Source organism: Podarcis pityusensis (assembly GCF_964106645.2).
Source record: "Podarcis pityusensis genome assembly, chromosome: 8".
NCBI lineage: Eukaryota > Metazoa > Chordata > Lepidosauria > Squamata > Lacertidae > Podarcis > Podarcis pityusensis.
This window is the reverse complement of record NC_138033.1, coordinates 4,438,916-4,456,131: the sequence shown is the minus strand read 5'-3', so window position 1 is coordinate 4,456,131 and position 17,216 is coordinate 4,438,916. Positions and strand designations below refer to the sequence as shown.

Sequence of the window (17,216 nt, the reverse complement as noted above, 5' to 3'; positions counted from 1 at the left end):
TCTTTTTTGCAATTTCTGGCTTGTCCTTTACTGACTTCTGATTAGGGGGGTTACTGGAGCTGGGTGTGTGAATGACACAGGGATTCTAAAGCCGAGGGGAAACCCATCCCACAGATATCTGGTGGCATTCCTGTTTGGATATAAATCAAGGAGGACTTTCAATGGCTGAAGTTTAATTGGTGAGAAGGCCAGACCGAGGTTAGTATTAATACCGGTTTCTGGCCGCACTCTGGGAGGGACTGGGGGCACTATGGTTACCCTGGTGGAAGTGCCCCCTTCTGCCCCGAAAGGGCTGCTTACCTTTGAAACAAGTTGTGGCCGGATGGTTGCCCAGGCATTTCCCCCACTCATGCAGGTACTTACAGCTCGGTCACAAACACGTCCCTCTCTTATACTCCCAGCATTGCCGACACCTTTTTGGCTCGACCTTCCCAGATTTATTGAATGCTTCAATGGTTGGTACGCAGGATTGTATTCCAGACCCTCCACCTAGCATTTTGGAGCAACCGGGTACATCTGCCTCCGGTCTGAGTAGTGCGCAGCTGGGCAGCAGTACAGGAAGTCGCCCTAACATACGCTCCCAGTCATCATGTAACAAAAAGTCTATGCCAAATTCCGCAGGTGGTGGGATCTCTTTCACTAGACCTAATCGCTCTGCTCCACAGCGGCAGGTTATAGATGTTCCTAGTATAGTCCAGCCGTTGTAGGCTGCGCTTTAGTTAGCTGGCCACGTTTTTTATACCCCTGTGTTGCTCCTTGTATTAGTGAAGAAATCTGGAAACTGCAAGCTGAAAACAAATGTTTATTTAGCTGTAACATAGAATACGTTAACCATGAGCAACCTTCCTTGGATTCTGGCTGCTTCCCTCTCTACTCCAGCCAGGCCTCTCTCCAATCCTTGTTCCTTCCAGCCCCTCCACTCAAAGGAGGCTATTAGTCTTGCAATCATCCTCAAAAAATAAAATTTCATAACAACTTTGGAATCAGTACGCAATTATCAGGAGAGTCCAAATGCGGACAACGTGACTATTGACTAGAAACCACTAGATTAAAAAGTTTAAAGTCAATGGCATGGAAATCGTTTACCCACATCACGAAGACTGTGCACGCAAACTCTTGTGCTCCTGGAACAAATATTCACAATCCTGATAACCAGGAAATAGATGATTAACTTTTGGCACAGGTTTATTGGGATTAAAGCGCTCAACAGGTTGGCCTTGTGGAGTTACATAACGCAGAAGGTGGGGCCAAATCCAGCCTTGATTCAGTATCTAGAACCCTGTCAAAATGGGACAGTTGTCTGCACTGCGACAGACTGGTAGTGACCTCCATCATGGATCCGGCCAGCATCGTAACTCTCCTTCTTGTCATCTGCCTGACTTGGCTCCTCATTTCGGCAGCAGTGAGGAGCATATCAAGCCATGGGAAGCTGCCCCCCGGACCCATGCCGCTCCCTGTGATTGGAAATTTCCTGCAGATCAAGTCATCAGAAACATTGAAATCCCTCCTCAGGGTGAGTTGACTGCCTCGGGGAACCAGGGGCAGAAGGTGCAGTCAGTTTTGGCACTCTGCTTCTCAGTTTTCCAACCTTAAATTCAGTTCTCAGTATTTCTGGAGAAAATTGCAAACTATTTTTTTAAAAAAGAAATCTTCGTGGAAATTTACCAGCATTTTAGTGCAAATGTCTCCTTATAAACACATTCCCCCTTGCATGCCCTTTTGACTAATGTGCACATTTTTTCAAGTGATTTCCCTGAATATTTTCATTTGCATGCACCCTTTCCTGTGGTGTCTTCATTTGTCATTGTTTGGCTGGAGATCTGCGTTGCAGAACCTGGATCCATGTGCTTCAGTTTGTGCATGGTTTTGGAAAGTGAAAGGGTGGTAGATTAGCCTTCCAGTGAAAACGGAACCAGATTTCTCCTCTAGCCCTTCTAGGAACAGAGCACCCAGGAGTCAAAGGAAAATTCAAATAATTGAGATGCACGGAGGCATCAGTTTGCCTCCATCTCTCTCCTCTTCCATCTCCACCTTTTCTCTTGCACAGGAATATGCTCAAAATACAGTGCTTCCCCCACTAAGCATCTCTGTGTCTTCTTTGTGGCTTACTGGATATTCCTTTTTTTAAAAAAATGATATTTTATTAAAGTTTCCAAATTATAAGAAAACTTTGTTATAATTTGGCTTTCTGGATATTCCTGTCTCTTTGCCTCTCACCAAAACACCTTCCTCCATCTCTCTCCTTGTATCCCTGCCTGCCTGCCTCTAGTTGGGTAGATTAGATGACGGTTGCCCTGTCCGTCCAAAAGCTTTTATAAAGAGAGACACCTTTGACGAAACCTGCCTCCCCTTCTTTTCATACACAAGGGAAGTAGATAGCAAATTTCTCCCACCCGTTTCCAAAGAGGTCTGTGGACAGCCTACAATGACCCATTAATGTTCTAAGATGATGTAAAATGACACTATAAACTCAATGCTATGTTTGTTTGTTTTTTGCAGAGACTGCATTAAATTTTATTTTTTTACAAAAGGAGAGTTGACACACTTGGTAATCTTTTGCTTCTGTTTTCTTTGGATCCATATGTTCACCCATTTGCCTGATGTCAGATTGGTTAAATAACACAAAAAAACTCTGTTAGGGTTCATCCACTCTTACCTTTGTGCTGCCTTTTGTTGGCACAGGTCTGTTTTTGAAAGCTCCCTGTTTGAACACTTTCCTTATTTTGCCCTGGTGCTTTCCCCATGAAAGCCCGCTCTTTACTACGGAATCGAGCAAACTGCAATCCTCAGAAAACCCAAATTGCTGTTTGTTCTGATTCAGCATTAAAGAGCAGGTTTTCCTGGGGAAAGTGGAGGTGCCAAAAGAGCGTTACTGCAAGTAGAAGTAACAGTAGTAAATCCACTTGCCTGCCTTTGCAAGGTTGTTGTGAGGACCAAATATTGAGGTGCACTTTCAGCACTCAGCAACCTAAGCATGATTCTTGCTAACTTCCGAAAGCATTTTTCTTTTTCTTTTTAAACAACTCAACAGCAATCCTACATGTTATCTTTCACAACCCTCCCCTTCTTTTTAAACTTTCCAACCTGTTTTGCATCCTGGTAGGCAGCATTTAACTAAACAGCATTTAAGGTCCGTATAGTTAAAGCTATGGTTTTCCCAGTAGTGATGTACGGAGGTGAGAGCTGGACCATAAGGAAGGCTGACTGCCAAAGAATTGATGCTTTTGAATTCTGGTGCTGGAGGAGACTCTTGAGAGTCCCATGGACTGCAAGAAGACCAAACCTATCCATTCTGAAGGAAATCAGCCCTGAGTGCTCACTGGAAGGACAGATCCTGAAGCTGAGGCTCCAAGACTTTGGCCACCTCATGAGAAGAGAAGACTCCCTGGAAAAGACCCTGGTGTTGGGGAAGATGGAGGGCACAAGGAGAAGGGGAGGACAGAGGATGAGATGGTTGGACAGTGTTCTCGAAGCTACGAACATGAGTCTGACCAAACTGCGGGAGGCAGTGGAAGACAGGAGTGCCTGGTGTGCTCTGGTCCAGGGGGTCACGAAGAGTCGGACACGACTAAATGACTAAAAAACAACAGGCAGCTTTTTGGAGACTCTAAATTTGGATAGAATCCTAGAATTGCAAAGTTGGAAGGGGGACCGCCAGGGTCATCCAGTCCAAGCCCTGGCAATACAGGGATCTTTTGCCCAACATGGGACTTGAAACCATGTGTGACGAAAAAGTTGGTTTTGCTGGACCAGTTGGATCAACAAGTGTTTCTTTCTTTCCCTGCCAGGAAATGGTTAATGAACGGCAGCCTCCGACTGACCGTGGTTCCAGGAGGGAGCGTTTAAAAGGAGAGGATTTGAAGAGAGACAAGAGGGTTGAGAGGGTTGGTTGAGGTGGGTTGGAATTGAGGTTGGGAGATAGAGTAGGAGACGGGTTGAGCTTGGCTTTAACCATTTGCCTTTGAGCAAGAACTGCGCATTACAGTGGAAATTGTTAAGCAACACCCCCCCCTTCGATGCTCAGCTATTTTTCCTTGGTGATGAAATACTGGTGTGTCAACATAGTGAGGCTTTTTGTTCAGGTGTTGCTGGCATCATATTTCATAAATGTCTCCATTTAGTTAAATATTTGTACTCTTACTTTTTTTGTTCAATAGCAGGATCCTCACGGCAGCTCGTTGGAGGTCTTGTGGTTTATTTTCCCCTGCAAAGAGAAATGAATCAGGTGGCGGGAGGATTTTGTTTCCTCCCCTCAAGTAATATTTATCGAATTTTCCACTTCTTTCATATTCACATTTTGTTACATAATTCTATAGCTTATTACTCGATAAGAGCATCGACCTCCTTCCCTCCCTTTTTCTGACTTCCACACATCTTTCTATATTCTTCTCATTTCTATAATCACTTATTTACCTTCGATCTTATTGCAGTATTTCACCTTGTTATCGGTAACTCAGTTCCTTATATTTACATTACAAAACATTTCAATTCAAGCCTACAAAGGTTTTCAAATGTTTACAATTTTCTTTCATGTAAAATATAAATTTGTTCCACTCCTTTTGAAACAGTTCGTCATGCTGTGGGGAGGATTTTGAGCAACAAAATGGTCCACGAAAAAAGGATTAAGGGTCTGGGAATGCCAGCCACTGCTTTAACCAAATTTACCCTCCCTGCCAGCACCTTCTTTAAAGAAAAATAAAAGTGTTGGATGATTCATTCTCCCACCTAATACGGAGTTTGGTTCTATAAGAGAGAGAATGCTCATCTGGCTAATGAAACCCTGAAGTGGGACTCTGAGCCAGGTCTCATAGAATTATAGAAAGGTAGTTGGGAGGAACCCCCAGGGGTCATCTCGTCCAACCCCCTGCAGTGCAGAAATCACAGCTAGAGAACCCCTGGCAGATGGCCATCAAATGCCTGGCTCAAAACCTCCAGTGAAGGAGAGATCACCACCTTCCAAGGGAGTCCATTATGTCAGCATCGCCCTTGAGCCAGTGCCACGAACTGGACTCATCCACTTCAGCCCCGACTGGGCTAGGCGAGCTGGGTAGCACTTCCAGAGACCACCTTCTGCACAGGAACAGGTCGAAGTGCTGTGGACTCACCGGATTCACTCCAACAAGAAGACAGTCGCCGCACAGCAGAGTATAGCAGAGCATAAACAACTCGGAGAGCAGCTCTGTAGAATATCTTCTTTATTCTATCTACAACTAGACACAACTATATACAGAGCTAAATGAGGTCTAAACGAAAATGCTGAACTGCACTGAGTGTCTGCAGCTGCTCTTAGCAGCAATCTTACCTATACACACGATCTCTCTCTAACACTCAGTCTCTCTCTCTCTCTCTCTTTGATGTGAGGCTGGAGCGGAATAAGGAGAGAGCAGAAACCGCCCCTCCTCTCTGGAGAACCAGCAGAGAACATCAGCAGATTCTTGGATATGGGAGGGGTGAAATCTCCTCACATTCCACTGTCAAACAGCTCTGACCCTCAGAAAGTTCTTCCTAATTAAGAAAAACATTTTAAATAATGCAAATCTTGTACTAATCGATTCCTTCCTTTTCTCCCAGATTTTCAACTTTGACTGAATACCGCTCCAAGTTTGTTTGTTTATAATTATATTCAACTATTTTCTTCACATTTTTAGTTATCCTTACCCGTAAACATTTCACCACCTGATTTGCTATAGGAATACCCAATAATTTAGAGGCTCCTACTTGAATTTTAGGTTTCACATTTAAACACATCATTGATGATTTATTAAAATTAACTTTTAACCCAGCCGCCTGAGGGGGGGGGTTCACTGTTTGTGTTTTGGTGGCGGAGAAAGGGGGTGCCCTCCTCTGCACGCCTTCCGGCTTGTCAATATCCTTCTTCAACTGTGGTGCCCCAAACTGGACATAGGACTCCAGGTGGGCTCTGAACAAGGTGGAATAAAGCAGTACAATGACTTCCCTTGATCTGGAGACTAAACCTCTGTGGATGAAGCCTAGAATTGCATTTTCAGCCTTCTGGGTCAGAGCCATTTCAAAAGACAACATTAAAACCATTTCTGTCCACACACCAGAAGAGGGTTTGCTCAGAAATGACATTTAACCTTGCAGAACTGTCCCACGAGCATCTTGACACTTGCAGAGCCAGTCTGTGTGGGACATACCAATCTCAAAATTTTATCAAAACAGGAAGGGAAGCTTGCTTTCATGCATTTTGTCCCCTTGCTTGATAAAGTGCATTTTGGTGGCAGGTAGAGGCCCTCTGAGCATGTGCCGAAAGCCTCCTGCCTGGCATATCTCTCCTTCCCACAAAATAAGAGTCTGAGGGAGTTCAGTGAACATATTTTAACACAGAGATGAATGTTCACACCGCCCTGTTGGATCAGACAAAGGCCAAGCCTGATTCCAGCATTTATGCTGTCGGCTTTTGTAAGAGTGCCAATGAATTGTAAGAAAAAGAAGCAGTGGATTAAAGACTGTTCTGTTGTTTAAATTTTAACAAGTAGCCTTTGGCCTTTCTCCTGTGCAGCTGCGCGACAAATACGGCCCAGTGTTCACCGTCTACTTTGGAAATCGCCCGATTGTGGTCCTCTGTGGACATGAAGCTGTGAAGGAGGCCCTGATAGACAAGGCAGAGGAATTTAGCGGAAGGAAAACCAACCCCACGCTGCAAAGGACCTTTGATGGTTATGGTGAGGAGGAGGAACCCAGGGTGGTCTGACTTGCAACGCAGGAGTCTTGTGTCTGCTGTTTCCTGGCTGCTATTCAATCCCTCTCCCCTTTCTCCTCCCCATACCTGCAGGGGTGGCGTTTTCTGAGGGAGAGCGCTGGAAGCAGCTGCGACGCTTCTCCCTCACCGTCTTGAGGAATTTTGGCATGGGGAAAAAAACAATTGAGGATCGGATCCGGGAGGAAGCCCAGTTCCTGCTGGAGGAATTTCATAAGACCAACCGTGAGTAGGCCAAGTGAAGGGCAGGGAGGAGGAGGTCAGCAGCCCCACCAGGCTGGACAGAACCACGAGCTCCAAAGCCCAGACAGGCTGGGGAAGGGAAGGCTTTTTGTCCCAAAGGCAGTGACAGTTTCTGGGCTCAAGAAGGATAACGGGCAGGGAGGGAAGAGCACATACATTGCCCCCAAAATAACAGGTAAGCAGAGATAAAGGAGACGCGGGTGGCGCAGTGGGTTAAACCACAGAGCCTAGGGCTTGCCGATCACAAGGTCAGCGTTTTGAATCCCCGCGACAGGGTGAGCTCCCGTTGCTCGGTCCCTGCTCCTGCCAACCTAGCAGTTCAAAAGAACGTCAAAGTGCAAGTAGATAAATAGGTACTGCTCTGGCAGGGAGGTAAACGGCGTTTCCGTGCACTGCTCTGGTTCACCAGAAGCGGCTTACTCCTGGTGGCCACATGACCCGGAAGCTGTACGCTGGCTCCCTCAGCCAGTAAAGCAAGATGAGCGCCGCAACCCCAGAGTTGGCCACCACATTTACCTTGCCGCCAGAGCGGCACCTATTTATCTACTTGCACTTTGATGTGCTTGCAAACTGCTAGGTTGGCAGGAGCAGGGACCGCGCAACGGGAGCTCACCCCATCGCGGGGATTCGAACCGCCGACCTTCTGATCGGCAAGTCCTAGGCTCTGTGGTTTAACCCACAGCGCCACCCGCATCCCTAACATGCATAATACTATTATCCAATAAAAGTAGAGTTCGGAATAGTCCTCTGTGGCAAATATGTAATGAAACATGGTTGGGAGGCCCAGAGCCACAGCACAAATTGTTTAAAAGGCCTGGGTGAGTAAAAAGGCGTTCACCAGATGCAACAAAAGAGAGACCATAATGATAGCACTGAGCGAGCTCTCTGGGAAGGCTGCTCCATAGCCAGCGAAGGTCTTCATTCTAGTAGCCTGGTCAGCAATAGGTATCTTAAGTTCTGGGTGGGTACTGCAGATGATCTTTTGAGAATAGTTTGGGAGAGGACTTTGCAGGTGTTCCACAGTTCCTCACACTTCCCAAGATATCTTGGCCCCTTCAGCACAATGCGTCTTCCTTCCCTGGCATTGCAGAGAAGCCTTTCGACCCCACCTTCACCCTCAGCCGCGCCGTCTCCAACGTTATCTGCTCCATCGTCTTTGGCGACCGCTTTGACTACGAAGACAAGGATTTCCAGGCCCTGATGAAGATGATGAATGACAGCTTCCGGGAGATGAGCACCGCCTGGTCTCAGGTACCCAGTCTCAAAGCAGACAGAGCACGAATCCATTTCCCAATCAGACACCCTCCTGATATTGCTGGAATGGAGCTCCCATCATCTTAATCATCCCTGAGCATTGGCCTTGTGGGCTGTGCTCTGTGCCTGATGGGATTTGGAGTCTAAGCTCATGTGGAGAGCAGAAGGGCACCAGGCTGGGCAAGGGTCTGAAAGCCAGCCGTAGTTTATAACAGCTACTTATCATCTAGTGGGGCCTCCTTGGCTTGCAAGGAAGCTCTCCTGACCCTGAGGAGGCATTCCTGGTCAGCTGCCGGTGCATAGCTGTCGACCGTCCCTTATTTGGTGGGGAAGTCCCTTATCCCAGCGCTGTGTCCCGCTGCTGTCCCTTATTGATGATGTCCCTTAAATTTCCCGGGTTTCAAAGGAAGCAGCTCCTCTCCCTCCCTCCCTCCCTGCCAGCCAGGGAGGAGGGAGGCTCAAACTGTGTTGCTTGGCTGCCCGGCCCGACCCCCTCCAGCCTCGGCCCCCAGGAGCCCCTCCCCGCCGGGACTGAGGAGCCTTAAGAGGAGAGCGAGGGCAGCCATAGAGAAAGCAGTTCAGAGAGAGGAGAAGGCGGAGCCACGGGCAGGTGTTCCAAGGGCTAACCATAGAGGGGGAAAGCGGAGGAAGGAACACCAGCACTTCCCACATAGATTTGTACTGGTAGACTAGCATAGATGGACTGATCTGTGGGTTTACTTCGGGCACTATCCACCCCCCCTCTTCCTCCCGCCCCACCTGATGGAACTGAGAGCTACAGATGGAGCACGAGAGAAAAGATACAGAACTGCAGCAGCATCTTTGTAGCTTAGACTTTGTTTTGCGCGAAAAGTGGTGGCTGCTTGTAGTTATTTAATTGCAGTGTTTCATCAGATGGTGTCTTGAGCAGCAACCTCTGGAAACGAAGGGCTAAAAACCGGCGCTGCTCTCCCAAATTATCTGGTCCCTTTTAACTTCGTATTTCAGCTGGTTGGCTAAAATCCCTTATTTTGGCTGCCGATCCCTAATTTTTGAGGCTGCTGGTCCCTTATTTTCAAATCTGTAAGTTGACAGCTATGTGCCGGTGCCTTTTCTTTCTTCTTGCAGTTCTATGACATGTATGCCAGCATTCTGAAGTACTTTCCAGGGCCACACACCAAGATCTATGACATTCTGGAAGACATGAGAGCCTACATTGCCATGAGAGTGAAGAAGAACAAGGAGACCCTTGACCTCAATGCCCCTCGTGACTTCATTGACTGCTTCCTCATCCAGATGGAAAAGGTACCCTGTTGGCGTATGACATGAGGTGGGATTTCCACAGGGAGCTGTAGGCTTAACACAAGGATCACTAAGTCGCACATCACTTACAAAGAGACGCTATCTCTGGACTGCCACAGGGGCTCTGCAGATTCTGCTGCTTGCTAGCACACACCTTGCTGATAATGCACTTTGCAAATGCTTCATTATCAGGTGTGCCACCATTTCAGTCACAGGTGAACCTAGAGTGTGCAGGTGATGGTTACAGGTGATGAGTGGTATTGGCTTAGGCATTGCTCCTAACCGACTATACCCGACTTCAGCCCGTCCGCTAGAAGTCCAGGAAGGGTTAACCGCCAGTAGGGGGAGTCCTGCTGATGCACATCAACTGGGAACTCTCACGGGGTCACCGCTAGGGGGTGTGCCTTAGGCCCTCACCTCCTCAGGCTTCGGACAGGGCCACACCCCCCGGAATCCTTTATCGAACTGCCCTTCAATATGCGGGGCAGGTGATGGCGCTACCTCCCCTCTTCCATCTACAGATCAATACCAATGCTTAACCGCCAATACCAAGAAAGTTGTGATGATTTGCTACGAGGTAGGCGAAAACCAAGTGGCTGGTGCCAATTTCCCAAGTGGAAAAATTCCTACCAGGCCCCTCAACGACGACCAACCAAAGTCCATAGCAAGGTCAAAGAGCGAAAACCTCATAGGGCGGTAGGGTGGGAAAAGCAGGAACAGCTGGCAGGTGGCAAAGAGGGAGATCCCCAGCCGTGTCCTGCTTTAAATAAGGCAGGCCACACCCCCAGAGCCAGCTGATATGGCTGGCCAGGAGGTGAAGCGGCCAGGAATCCCCCCAATTGCGTGAGGGCCGGGGCCATGAAGCCCGCAACTCCACCTCCTCCAAAGGGCGGAAGTGGCTTTGTGCAATGTGTTCTTGCCACAGTAATAGTGCATTAATGGTGAGTCTCTTTTGCTTTCCTAATTGTTCTGTAATGCTTCCCCAATGCTACCATGCTATTGCTGTCCGGAGGGGCTGGAGTGCTACAAAAGCAGTACACAAAAATAAACCAGAATGTTTGTTGTATGAAAAGTTAAGGACTGATTTCGGTAAGAAGTTACAGGGTACGCACTCCTTTGAAATGAAGCAGTGTGACCACCCCAAAACTTTTGCAGGTGCAAAGAGTATTGAAAGCTGAATTGTGTACATTGTGAATGCACAGTAAAACGGATCTCTAGAGGGACCATAAGTTGGTTCAACTGAACCTCGAGTAGGACCCTGGCAGAGACACATGCCCAACTGGCATGTTCTCTCCCTCCTGGTCGTTCATTCGGGAGCTTCAAAAGCTTTCTTCTGCCGGAACATCACAGCGACTGATGCCAACAGACACCGGCACACTTAGGGATCCGCAGAGTCTTCACAGTTCGCGTGACAGACCTCAGAAACTCAGCATTTTGGCTAATCTACTTTATTTACATATAAACACACACGGAGCACTGCAACACGGCTCCCTCTCTCTCTAGCATCAGACAGCAAAAAGGAAAAGGACAAAGGACTATAGTCCCACTTCACGGAACACAGGAACACAAACATCCTGTCTCCGTCACTTCCCACTCCGTGGAGTCAAAACACCCACCGTCATGTGATAGACAACAATTCCATGACTGCAATCACGGAGCAGGAATTCTAACATACAGAAGACCTTTTTGGTAGTCACACCCACCCCATGGAAAGCCCTCCTGGAAAACGTCAAAGAGTTCCACAGCTATATAATTTTTCACAGACATTTGGAGGCAGCCCTAGTTTGAGAAGCTTTCACTGGTTGTTGTTAGTTTTCCGTATTTTTGTTGGAAGCCACCCAGAGCGGCCGGGGCAACCCAGTCCGATGGGTGGGGCATAAGAAATTTATCACCATTATCATTAATGATCTGATGGAGTGACATGTGTCCAGCTTGCCTAGTTTCTCTTCACCCCCATCAGACAAGTGACGTCCTTCTTCCATAAAAGGACTATAACAGAGGCAGCAGCCCTGAAACCAACTCCCCCCCACTTCTCACCCCCATGGGGGAATCCTGATGACATTGGCTTCCTGTTTGTCTTCAGGAGAAGGGCAACCCGTCCAGCGAATTCAACACCAAGAACCTAGAACTCACCACACTCAATTTGTTCTTTGCTGGGACGGAGACCGTCAGCTCCACCCTGAGATATGGGTTTCTGTTTCTGATGAAACACCCCGAAGTGCAAGGTAAGGAAGGGAACCAGCACACTGTCGCCATGCTGATTAAAGTCCAACCTAGCTTGGGGGGGGGGGAGTGAGTAAGTAAGGGGGAGATGCGACAGAGGTGTGTAAAGTTAGGCTTGGTGTGGAGAAAGTGGGTAGGAACAGTTCTAACCCAACAGAGCCATCCAGTGAAGCTGAATGTTGGGGATACACAGTGATGAACTATGGAACTCACTGACACAAGATGTTGTGATGGCCACTGGGACAGATTTAAAAGAGGACTAGACCAACCCATGGAGAATAAGACAAACCATGGCTCTTAATCACGAGGGCTATGTTGTACTTTCACTGTTGGAGGCAGATATGCTTCTGGGCCCCAGTTGCTGGGAACTGCAAGTCAAGAGAGTGCTGTTACATTCAGGTCATGCTGATGTTTAGTTGGTGACAGGGAGACCAGGTTGCTGGACTGCCTGGGTCCCCCTTTGGCCTGACCCAGCAGGGCTTTTTATACATGCTGTTTTTATTCCCTGTATTTTAATAATCTTGCGGGGTTTTTAAGGATTGTTTAGTTCCATCTGAGTTGAATTAATTATTGAATTGAATTGAATTTTATTATTACGGTCACAGACCAGTTCCGGCTCACTTACAATATCAGGAAAATCATAAAACGCAGCAGGAATACATTGAATTGCAGTTGGGTATAACAGAGACAATTCATATATAGGGGCAGTTAAAAATATATATTAAATCTTGATCACTAAAATATAACCTAAAATTGCGCGGAAGCAGCAAAACGCGATCCGCGCATGTGCAGACGCGCCGTCGTGTCTGTGAACGGGGCTCCAGATCAGATCCCGTTCGCATCCAGAGGTACCATTGTAAACGGATAGCTCAGGCAGTGCACAACGAGACTCGGGGTGATGGATTCAAGCCCCATGTTGGGCCAAAGATTTTTGCATTACAGTGGGTTGGGCTAGATGACCCTCGTGGTCCCTTCCGACTCTGATTCTCTGACCCTTCTCTGATCTAAATGCATTGGACAGCAAAAATGCACCAGGAGATTGACCAAGTGATTGGCCAGAACCGTGCCCCAAACATTGAAGACCGGAGCCAGATGCCTTATGTGGACGCTGTCATCCACGAAGTGCAGAGGGTCAGTGACCTCATCCCCATGAACGTGGCCCACTCTGTGATGCGCGACACTGAATTCAGAGGCTACATCATCCCTAAGGTATCCGTTGTGGGGCAGAGGGGATGAAAAGTGTCTGGGACACAACAAAATGGGTTGTTGTTGTTGTTGTTTAAAAGAGATTGCGTGGCGAGTTCCCGCCTCCCACCAGTGGAAAGAACGAAGCATGACACCATAATTAAGCTTAATGGGCTAAAATTGGCCACAACTTTATTCGTTACAGGTAAGAGCGGTATTGGCTTAGGCATTGGTCCTATCCGACTATCCGGCTTCAGCCTGTTTGCTTGAAGACTGGGAAGGGTTAACACCAGCAGGGGGAGCCCTGCTGATGCACATCAACTAGGTAACCACCCCCCCCCCGGGGTTGGGGGCGCGCTTTAGGCCCTGACCTCCATAGGCTTCGGACGAGGCAACGCCCCCTGGAATCCTTTACCAGACTACCCTTCCATATTTGGGGGAGGTGATGGCGCTCCTCCCCCCAACACATCTGCATAACAATACCCCTACCAATGCCTAACCGCCAATCCCAGGAAAGTTGTGACAATTTGCTACAAGGTAGGCAAAAAAACAAATGGCCGGTGCCAATTTGCCAAGTGGAAAAAATTCCTACCAGGCCCCTTAACGGTGACCGACCGAGGTCCATAGCAAGGTCAAAAGAGAAACCTTGAAGGGCGGGCGGGTGGGAAACCAGGCAGCTGAGCGGTCCAAAGAGGGCTATCCCGGGCCGCGCTTGCCTTAAATGGGGCAAGCCACACACCCCGAGCCAGCTGATTGGATGGCTCAGGGGATGACACGGCCCGAGGATTCCCCCAGATTGCGCGGGGCCGCAAGCCAGCCTCCCAAGGTCGGAAGTGGCTTTAGCAACATTCACAGATTTGTGCCTTGCCACCAACATCTGCCCCCAACCGCAACAGTTGAGTCTTCATCCGGCACAGAATCAACCTGTTGGAGGCAGGATGAGGTGATGTTGGCTCCTGTTATTGGCGGGTATTTGGCAAAGGAAAAGGACTGGACGCCCTCCAGGAGAGTCTAAAAGATTTGCCAATCCGTTAAGCAGCCTTCACCAACCTAGTGCCCTCTAGGTGTCCCGCATGGCCATGCTGGCTGGGATTGACCAGAGTTGCATTTCAAAACATCTAGAGAGCACCAGGTTGGCAAAAGCTGCCATTAGCCGTAGTACTTAAAAACAACAACAACACAACAGCCAATCCTCAAAGGATGACCAGGGCCCAGTTGGTAAAGTCTCACGCTGCGGCTAGTTTACAGGGTGCATGGGGACCATAGATGTCAACTTACAGATTTGAAAATAAGGGAGCAGCAGCCTCAAAAATAAGGGATCAGCAGCCAAAATAAGGGATTTTCAGAGCACAGCTACGTTCAACTTCTGAGCCCAGCCAGCAGCCAAACGAAGCCTCAAGCGGTGGTTCCCACAGCGCAGCAACCCGGCAAAGGGGATGCAGCAAGGAAAACCACCGTCACCTCTCCACTGGGAAGCACTGAGCAAAGGCGAGTCCCCAGGCAATGCGGCCGATTTGATCAGCACAAGGCATGCAAGCTCCCAGTTGTTCTTAGACTCCTTATTGGGTGAGCAACGCAGCCAAGCAACACAGGTGGAGCCTCCCTCCTCCCTGGCCGGCAGGGAGGGAGGGAGAGGAGCTGCTTCCTTTGAAACCCGGGACATCATCAATAAGGGACAGCAGCGGGACACGGCACTGGGATAAGGGACTTTCCCATCAAATAAGGGACGGTTGACAGCTATGATGGGGACACATCTGTCCTCCAACACCTGGCCTCTAGTCCTCACCCTCCAGACATGCCGCTTGAAGCAGCTGGCTCACTCTGCCTAATGGCAAGGCTGGACCTCCTCTTGGCTTAAGCTGAACTACAGCCAGAGGTGGAATGCCTCCCTGACCCCAGATGGATGCCCACAGTGGTGCTTCTGTAGAGTCGGGGGACGGGGACCTGTAGATCAACTGACCGTTTGACCAGATTGCATGAGATTTCTGTGAGTCAGCTACCCACGTGGTGCCTTCACATTCAGGCAGGGCAGTCTGTAGATGTCAAAGGGAGGAGCTGGCCGGTGGTCGAATGTGGCTGGCAATCCACCAGTTGAGAGAAGGGGTGGAGAGCTTCTCTCTCTCGACTTTCCCTGAATCTTTGCAATTCTGACCTCAATATTCTCTCCCTCTTTTTCCTAGGGGACAGAAATCTACCCTGTACTCCACACTGTCCTGTTCGACCCCATGAAGTTTAAAAACCCATTTGCTTTCAACCCAGAAAACTTCCTGGATGAGAATGGGCGCTTCAAGAAGAACGACGCTTTCATGCCATTCTCCTCAGGTAGATTAATAATAATAATAATAATAATAATAATAATAATAATAAATTTATTATTCATACCCCGCCCATCTGGCTGGGTTTCCCCAGCCACTCTGGGCGGCTTCCAACAGAATATTAAAATATCTATTAAACATTAAAATTTTCCCTAAACAAGGCTGCCTTCAGATGTCTTCTAAAAGTCTGGTAGTTGTTTTCCTCTTTGACATCTGGTGGGAGGGTATCACTGGGCGGGTGCCACTACCGAAAAGGCCCTCTGCCTGGTTCCCTGTAACTTGGCTTCTCGCAGCGATGGAACTGCCAGAAGGCCCTCTCCATTCACATGGATTTCAGCTGTTCCATTCACACCCCAAGGATGTTGGACTTGACCTAAACCTGGCCTCTAACCCCAAATCCCATGTCTTCCCTCCCTGCTGATTCTTCTCCCTTTCGCCTTGCAGGGAAACGGGTGTGTCTGGGTGAAACGCTGGCCCGAATGGAGCTCTTCCTTTTTTTCACCACCACCCTGCAGAGATTCCGGCTGAAGCCCCTTGCGGACCCCAAGGACATTGACACAACCCCCCAGGAGTGCGGCTTTGCCACCATCCCGCCCTTCTACAAGCTCTGCATCGTCCCGCGTTGAGTGGAAACCAAATCTTTCCTCCCCTGCCACTGTGCTCTTGCATAAGCTGGTCTCTCTGGCTGCTCAGGGAGAGGGGAGCGGTCTTCTTCCCTTTCCTGGCCCTCGCCCAAGGGCTTTTGTAAGGGCCGGCTCAAGATTTTGCTCTCAAATTAGGCCTTGTTCCTACCTGTGGACTGGGCTTCCTTCGGCTGGGTTTATGCCTCTCTGCGTTTATCATCCTTCTTTCCCCATTGCTGCCCTTCCCATCCTCTCCTCTGCTGAGCCCAAAGAACTTTGGTGCCTCTTGAATTCCCATCTCCTCACAAAGTGTGTTTAAGCTTTGACCTTACGCCTGAAAAGAAAAGAAAAACTTGCAGCATTTGCTTCTGGACTTGTTGGTTGTTATACGCTTCAGACCTTGTGGGGGGCCAGACTATATTTTGGGGGGAAATATGAACGAGTTCCTATGCCCCACAAATACCCCAGAGATGCATTTTAAATAAAAACACACATTCTACTCATATAAATACATGCTGATTCCCGGACCGTCCACAGGCCGGATTTAGAAGGCGATTGGGCAGCATCCGGCCCCCGGGCCTTAGTTTGCCTACCCAAGGCTTAGAACATCTAGATGGGAAAGGATTTGCTGGTAATTTTCTTGCATTGCTTTGCTGTGTGATGGATTTATTATGACATTTTGTTGTGCTATCTTGAGTTTGGAGCCTGCAGGGGAAGTAATGAATATCAGAGCCTAGAGCAACATGCCAAGATTGTTGTTTTTGTTGTGGATGTTTTCTGTCTGGACGAGAAGACGCCAGGCATATGAGAATTCCCTCTGGTGAGTTTCTGAGCCGCACCAGTCTCTCAGAATCCTGTGCTCCATGGTTGCCAGCTCCACTTTCCACCTCCCTCTCCTCAGCCCCCAGCACCCAAGAAGAGAATGCAAAGCACAGCATGCAAGGAAAGAAGAATCATTTGTGATCTAACAGTGCTAGAGAAATATTTGCATAAAGCTTGGTGACACATACGTTTTCCACAGTTCTGTCGTGGTCAGAGATAAAGATGGCATCTAAATGCTAAGATTGACAAGAAGCATACATATATTTAAAAATATACAGTGGTACCTGGGGTTAAGTACTTAATTCGTTCTGGAGGTGCGTTCTTAACCTGAAACTGTTCTTAACCTGAAGCTCCACTTGAGCTAATGGGGCCTTCCGCTGCCACCGCGCTGCCGGAGCACGATTTCTGTTCTCATCCTGAAGCAAAGTTCTTAACCCGAGGTACTATTTCTGGGTTAGCGGAGTCTGTAACCTGAAGCATATGTAACCTGAGGTACCACTGTAGTAAGTAATTTCAACGCATAATAAAACGAAGGACCGATTATGCAAA

The 17,216-nt window shown here is 48.3% G+C and overlaps 1 protein-coding gene across 1 annotated transcript; it reads left to right on the top strand.

The window, feature by feature from the left end:
• The first annotated feature begins 1,291 nt into the window (after nucleotides 1–1,291).
• LOC308484227 (cytochrome P450 2G1-like) lies at nucleotides 1,292–17,216 on the top strand. The gene is made up of 9 exons (XM_081018986.1): nucleotides 1,292–1,513; nucleotides 6,524–6,686; nucleotides 6,797–6,946; nucleotides 8,055–8,215; nucleotides 9,326–9,502; nucleotides 11,583–11,724; nucleotides 12,744–12,931; nucleotides 15,088–15,229; nucleotides 15,667–17,216. The coding sequence occupies exons 1-9, from the start codon at nucleotides 1,334–1,336 to the stop codon at nucleotides 15,846–15,848; spliced, it is 1,485 nt and encodes a 494-aa protein (XP_080875112.1). The 5' UTR covers nucleotides 1,292–1,333; the 3' UTR covers nucleotides 15,849–17,216.

What these genes read in the sequence shown, in the direction of transcription:
- LOC308484227 (XM_081018986.1), top strand. Translation starts at nt 1,334, where the DNA reads ATGGATCCGGCCAGCATCGTAACTCTCCTTCTTGTCATCTGCCTGACT. An exon ending in AAGGACCTTTGATGGTTATG is followed by an intron (nt 6,687 to 6,796) that starts GTGAGGAGGAGG and finishes CCATACCTGCAG; the next exon opens with GGGTGGCGTTTTCTGAGGGA. An exon ending in TGAGCACCGCCTGGTCTCAG is followed by an intron (nt 8,216 to 9,325) that starts GTACCCAGTCTC and finishes TTCTTCTTGCAG; the next exon opens with TTCTATGACATGTATGCCAG.